This window comes from Mus pahari, chromosome 14, assembly GCF_900095145.1.
Source record: "Mus pahari chromosome 14, PAHARI_EIJ_v1.1, whole genome shotgun sequence".
NCBI classification, from domain to species: Eukaryota; Metazoa; Chordata; class Mammalia; order Rodentia; family Muridae; genus Mus; species Mus pahari.
The window spans coordinates 81958047-81964062 of NC_034603.1; the positions used below are offsets into that span (position 1 = coordinate 81958047).

The 6016-nt window shown below is 48.6% G+C and overlaps 1 protein-coding gene across 1 annotated transcript in view; it reads left to right on the forward strand.

The window, feature by feature from the left end:
* Dnai2 (dynein axonemal intermediate chain 2) overlaps positions 1–6016 on the forward strand; it is a 34093-nt gene that overhangs the window by 12553 nt on the left and 15524 nt on the right. Inside the window, exons 5-6 of the mRNA XM_021212747.2 lie at positions 622–735; positions 5410–5438. Coding sequence (XP_021068406.1) covers positions 622–735; positions 5410–5438 — 143 coding nt within the window. The remainder of the gene's footprint in view (positions 1–621; positions 736–5409; positions 5439–6016) is intronic.

The window sequence follows — 6016 nt, forward strand, 5'->3', positions numbered from 1 at the left end:
CACACACACACACACACACACACACACACACACACACACACACAAATGAGCAGGGAAGATTATTATCTACCCCTGGATCACGGAGGTGGGTTTAGCTAATCTCGGTAGGAGTGACCTCTGCCGGGGAGCGGTCTTCAGACCACAGGAAGCTGGAAGACATTCTCTGCACACACAGTCAACGCTCCCTCTCAGTCCACTGAGGAAGGCTTTGCCATTTCCCTCTGAGTCTCACCCCAAAACTTTGGCAGGTGATGTGGGGATGGGGTGGGGGTGGGGGTGGGGTGAAGCTTTGCCGTTCCTCCAGGGCTCTGAGACTCTGGGGTCCTTGTCATGGCTGCGCCTATGTCAACAGCACACAAGTACACATCCACGCAGGGCTTCACCACTCTCTGTACACCTTAGGTCCAAAATTTCATTTCACACAGAACCTGGTGAATGGTCTCGAGCTGTAATTCAGTATGTGAGTACGTACCCCAATCCCGATCTCCTCCGCCCCCCCCCCAATAAAACCACTAGCCAAGAATCAGGCAGAAAGAGGCCAGAGGGAGGGGAAGGACTCCTCTGCTGTTTCTCTCATCCTTGGCTTGATGAACTTGGACTGACTGGCCCTCTTCATTCTAGAAAACCCCAACCGACCTGAGATTACCCTGAAGCCGTCATCTCCTCTCGTCACCCTGGAGTACAACCCCAAGGATTCCCACGTGCTCCTAGGGGGCTGCTACAATGGGCAGATAGGTAAGGAGGACCCCGCCCCCCCCAGGATCAGCAGCTGGGGGCACTGCTGACCCGCACACTCCATCAAGGCTAAGCCTGGGCAGACGGGACCGTTTAGGAAGCTAACCACTGCAGTCACCTAGGAGTCAGAATTAACCCTGGTAGTTTGGGCTGGCCTCCAGTCATAATCACTGAAGTAAATCTAACAACAGGAAACAAGAAAGTTTTAAAAATAACGCAGGCCGGGGAGACGGTTCGGTGGGTAAGGTGATGACCTGAGTGGACCTGTGGGACCACCCACATAGTGGACAGAGAGAACAGTCGTCCTCTGGCCCTCACGTGTGTGCCACATGCATGCGTGCAGCTGCACGTGTATCCATGCATAATAAATAAATAAATAAATAAAATGTAGAGGGCTTTTTTTTGTTTGTTTTTTGTTTTTGTTTTGTTTTGTTTTGTTTTGCGATAGATCGAATAAAGTTGAGCACCAGGGCCCAGGGTAGACGAATGGGGACCGCTGTGGAGTCCCGTCTTTTAAGAGGTGTCTGGAAAACGTACATGGGATGCTTGTGGGTTTGCACACAACGCAGTTGGGAAGTGTCGCCTCCTGTGTGCCCATTGCTGTGCCGCACGCACGCACGCACGAATGCACCCACGCACACACATGTCTGAGAGGAGAGACTTCAGGGAACACTCCATCAGGGTGGGGAAAGCATGGCAGCTGGAGGGGGTGGGCCCCTCGTAGGGAAAGGAGCTGGTGGCAAAAGGGGCTTCTCAAGCCAGGCCCACCAGGAAGCAGAGGGTTCAGGCAGGAAGTAAGGCTGCTTCCCCCGCCCCTCCAGCAGCATACTCAGGGGAGGGTCTCCTGGCTCTCCCCCCCTCTATGAGAGTATACAGTCAACAGGTCCGGCTGGGATAATCCTTCTGTAAGGGGGCACATCTTAATTCCCCACAATGGCTAGGAGGAAGCAATGGGTTGTGCTACACACAACGGGCAGGGTGTGTGTGTGTGTGTGTGTGTGTGTGTGTGTGTGTGTGTGTGTGATGGGCACTGGTGTGTGACCATGTATACCTGAGTCAGAAGAATTGTGGGGATCAAATATCAAGTTTAACCACGTCTGTTCTGGGGATCGAACTCAGGTCGTCAGGCTTGGCCACAAGCATCTTTACCCTGTGACCTTTCTCAGCCCCTGGGCTTTCCTTCAGTGGAAGCTAATGAATGAATCCAGTTCCCTCACCTGGCAAGGCTTCCTTGGCATTTTTTTTTCTTCCTCCCCATGTCTTCTTTTTTTCCTCCCTGTTCATGTTCCTCTTGACACAGAGTCTCATGTAGTCCAAGCTGGACTTGAACTTACAATCCCCCTGCCTCCACTTCCCAGGTGCTGGGATCACAGGCGTGTGCCACCACACCAGGCTTATATTTCTGAATCTGCTTTGGTAGATTCTGCTGTTCCAGCGACTTTTCCATTAGGTCGCCCGGTTCACTGGCACGGCACTCAGTGCTCCTGATTCTCCTCTCGGAGCTTCTGTCATCTCCAAGTCAGCCAAGGGGAGGTCGATTTGTTTTCTAAGAACCCGCATCTGGCTTTATTACAGTTCTCAGCGTCTCCTTTTCATCTTTCACTTATATTTTTCTTACTCCAATTTTTATTTCATTTTCTGTTTCAGGTGTGTGTGTGTGTGTGTGTGTGTGTGTGTGTATGTGTATGTGTGTGTTGTGATTTCAGGTATGTGTGTATATGTGTTTGTGCGTCTCTGTGTTGTAGTTTCAGGTATGTGTGTCTGTATATGTGTGAGTGTGTGTATTATTGTTTCAGGTGTGTGTACATGTGTGTGTGTTATTATTTCAGATGTGTGTGTATGTATGTGAGTGTATGAATGTGTATGTGTGTGTATATTATAGTTTCAAGTGTCAATGAGTTGTAGTTTCAGGTGTATGGATGTGTGTGTGAGTTGTAGTTTCAGAGTTGTGTGTGTGCGTGTGTGTAGGTTGTACTTTCAGAGGTGTTTGTGTGTGTATGTGTGTTTTAATTTCAGAGGTGTGGGTTGTAGTTTCAGTTGTGTGTATGTGAGCTGTAGTTTCAGTAGTGTCTGTGTGTGTGTGTGTGGTGTAGTTTCAGGTGTGCGTATGTGAATTGTAATTTCAGAGATGTTGTAGTTTCAGAGGGATGTGTGTGTGTGTGTGTGTGTGTGTGTAGCCCAGACTGCTGCTGATTCTGCTGCTTCCACCTCTCATATGCTGGGCTTGCTTTCCACATCCAGCTTTTATTTTTATTTGAGACAGGGTCTCACTGTGTAGCTCTTGCTGACCCGGAACTTGCTGTATAAACCAGACTGGCCTTGAACTCACAGAGATCTGATTGCTTCTGTCTCCTGAGTGCTGAGATTAAAGGCATGTGCCACCATTCCTGCCTCTTTTTTAAAAAGTTATTTGTATTTTTATTTTAGCATTTTATTTTGTGAGGCAGGGTCTCCATAGGAGTACATACAGGACTTGAACTCACTGTGTAGCCTAGGCTGATCTCAAACTTGCATTAATCCTCCTGTCTCAGCTTCTGAACTCTGGAATTATAAGTCTGAGCCACTATTATCAGCTTTGCTTCGGGTTTAATTACTCTAGATTTTCTGGTTTACTTTTTATCTTAGCTTTTGTTACTTGATTATGTGTAGGTGTGGGTATATGTACCTGGGTACAGTGCCCTTGACGGCCAGAAGAGGGCATCAGAATCAGACAGTTTGTGAGCCTCCCAATCAAAGTAAGTGCTGGCAAACCCAACTAAGGTCCTCAGTATACACTAATAACCACTATGCCATCTGTCCAGCCTTCTAATATATATATATCTCCATTCCCTGAGGAAAAGGCCCTGGTCTCTCTCTCTTAGACTTAACACTTCCCCGGGGAGCAGCCAGGCTCTGTCACAGCAAAGGGCCCCATACATTTCCCTGCCATATTACCCATTGTCTGAGCCATAAGCAATGACTTATTCAGTAGCCCTCCTTACTTATTATTCATGAGCCCCATCAGTGGCTTTTCAAACTGATTCAGAACAGCTCAGCTCTGGGGGGCCCTGTGATCACAGGATGTCTGTGATCACAGGACCCACCTGGAGTGCTTCTTTGCAAAGAAATGACTCAAATAAACACATCTGTGGACCCGGCCTGGCCAGGGGTAAAGGTCCCGGGCTTAGGGACTACTAGGTCAACACTTAGGAGCAAGTAAGTACTTCAGACGGTTTATAGAGCCGTTTTTTCCTGGAAATGGCTCTGTGGGCCCTTGATGGCCCTCAGGATGATGTGAAAAACAGGTACCTCAGGGCGGGAAACAGGTAGGCTTTACCTTCTGTTGGCAAAGCACAAAGACAGACAGGGGTCACAGTAGAGACTTGAATGTGCCCGTGAGTTTTTCTTTTTAAAATTTTCTTTTAGTTGTGTGTGTATGTATGTGTGTGTGTCTGTGTGTGAGTGTAGGGATATGTGTGAGGAAGCTAGAAAATGCCATCAGATCCCTTGTAGCTGGATAGATGTAGGCATTACGAGCTGTCCACTCTAGATGCTAAGAACCAAACTCGACCGACACTCTGTTAGAGAGGCAAGTGCTCTTAACCGCGGGGCTACCTTCCAGCCCCCTCTTTACTCTGTCATTTAAAATGTCATACATGTGGTTTGTCTGTGTGTGGGTATTTTCGGCAACTGGAGTTACAGGGAGCTCCGAGCCACCCAGGGTGGGTGCTGGGAACAGAACTCTAGCCCTCCGAAGGGTAGTGAGGGTTCTGAACTGGTGGGCCGTCTCTCCCGCCCTCTTTTTTATTTTTAATTCACATTTTTAAAAAATGTATTGTGTGGGAGGGGGTGCATGCATATATAACACAGCGAGCACATAGAGGTCAAAGGACAACTTGAAGGAGGAGTTGCTTCTTTACTACCGTGTGTATCTCAGGGGTTAAACTCAGGCTGTCAGGCTGTGAGAGGCATCCTTACCTGATGAGCCGTCTCACCGGCCCTATTATTATTATTATTATTATTATTATTATTATTATTATTGCTATTCGTATTTTAGACTTATTTATCTTATTTAGTATATGAGTGTTTTGCTTGCATGTATGTGTGCACCATACTATGTGTGTCTAGTTGCCAGAAAAGGTATGGGGTCCGTTGGAACTGGATTTACAGATGGTTGTGAGCTACAAGGTAGGTTTCAGGAATCAAACCCAGGTTGTCTGGCTGGATGCCAAGAAGCTTAACCCACTGAGTCATCTTTCCAGCTGCCCCTCCGTGAGTTGCTTATGACAGCATTGCTCACACAGCAGGGAGAGCTGCCCAGGCATGGCCTTACCTCGGAGGGCCTGGGCCTGTGCTTCCCCTGCCTTGGATCCTGGCCTCACCCCTTTTTGCTTGGCTTAGCTCTGCCTTCAAGCTTAGCTCCCAGCCACTTTCCCTTCGGACCTTCCCTGACCAGAGCAGCCTCTCCACCTCCTGCGCTCACTCCTTCCTCTCCCGGTACCGAGCCTGGGCCCACGCGCTTCGCATGCTCAGAGCATGGCTGGGCACGGTGGAGCACATGGAACCTGCACCCCAGGAGCCACTGCAGTAGATTGGATGGTAGGAAATATAGGGGGGGTTGTAGCCCTGATTCTAAAAATCCAGATGATTTCCAAACTCGGAAGTGTCGTCACTCCAACCTGACTCCTTTCCCAGATAAGAAACCGTGCCTCCTTCACCGTCACGTGAGCAGCCACCCCCAAACACAGCTCTCATCTCAAAGGGAAATGAGAAACAGTTAGTTCTAGAGTCAAATATGGATGCCCATGATCCAGAAGCATGGACATTTTACCCCAGACACTAAGTTCCAACCTGAAACAGTTTCACAAATTTCTTAGGGCAGCACAACAGAAAACCACTAACCAAGGGCCTTTCAGGTAGCAGGGTGGAGCCAGAAATGTCAGCACAAGTCTATAAACCCAGGACCTTGGAGGTGGAGGCCAGAGAGTTAGTAGTTCAAGGCCATCCTTAGCTATTTAGCAAGTTGGAGGCCTGGGCTACATGAGACCCTGTCTCAAGAATCCAAAACAAAGCCGGGTGTGGTGGCGCACGCCTTTAATCCCAGCACTCGGGAGGCAGAGGAGGGCGGATTTCTGAGTTCGAAGCCAGCCTGGTCTACAAAGTGAGTTCCAGGACAGCCAGGGCTATACAGAGAAACCCTGTCTCGAAAAACAAAAAAAAAAAAAAAAGAATCCAAAACAAAACAAGTGAATGCCCACCCACCTTTCATGGTCAAATATTGGTAAGAACAACAGGCAGGTGG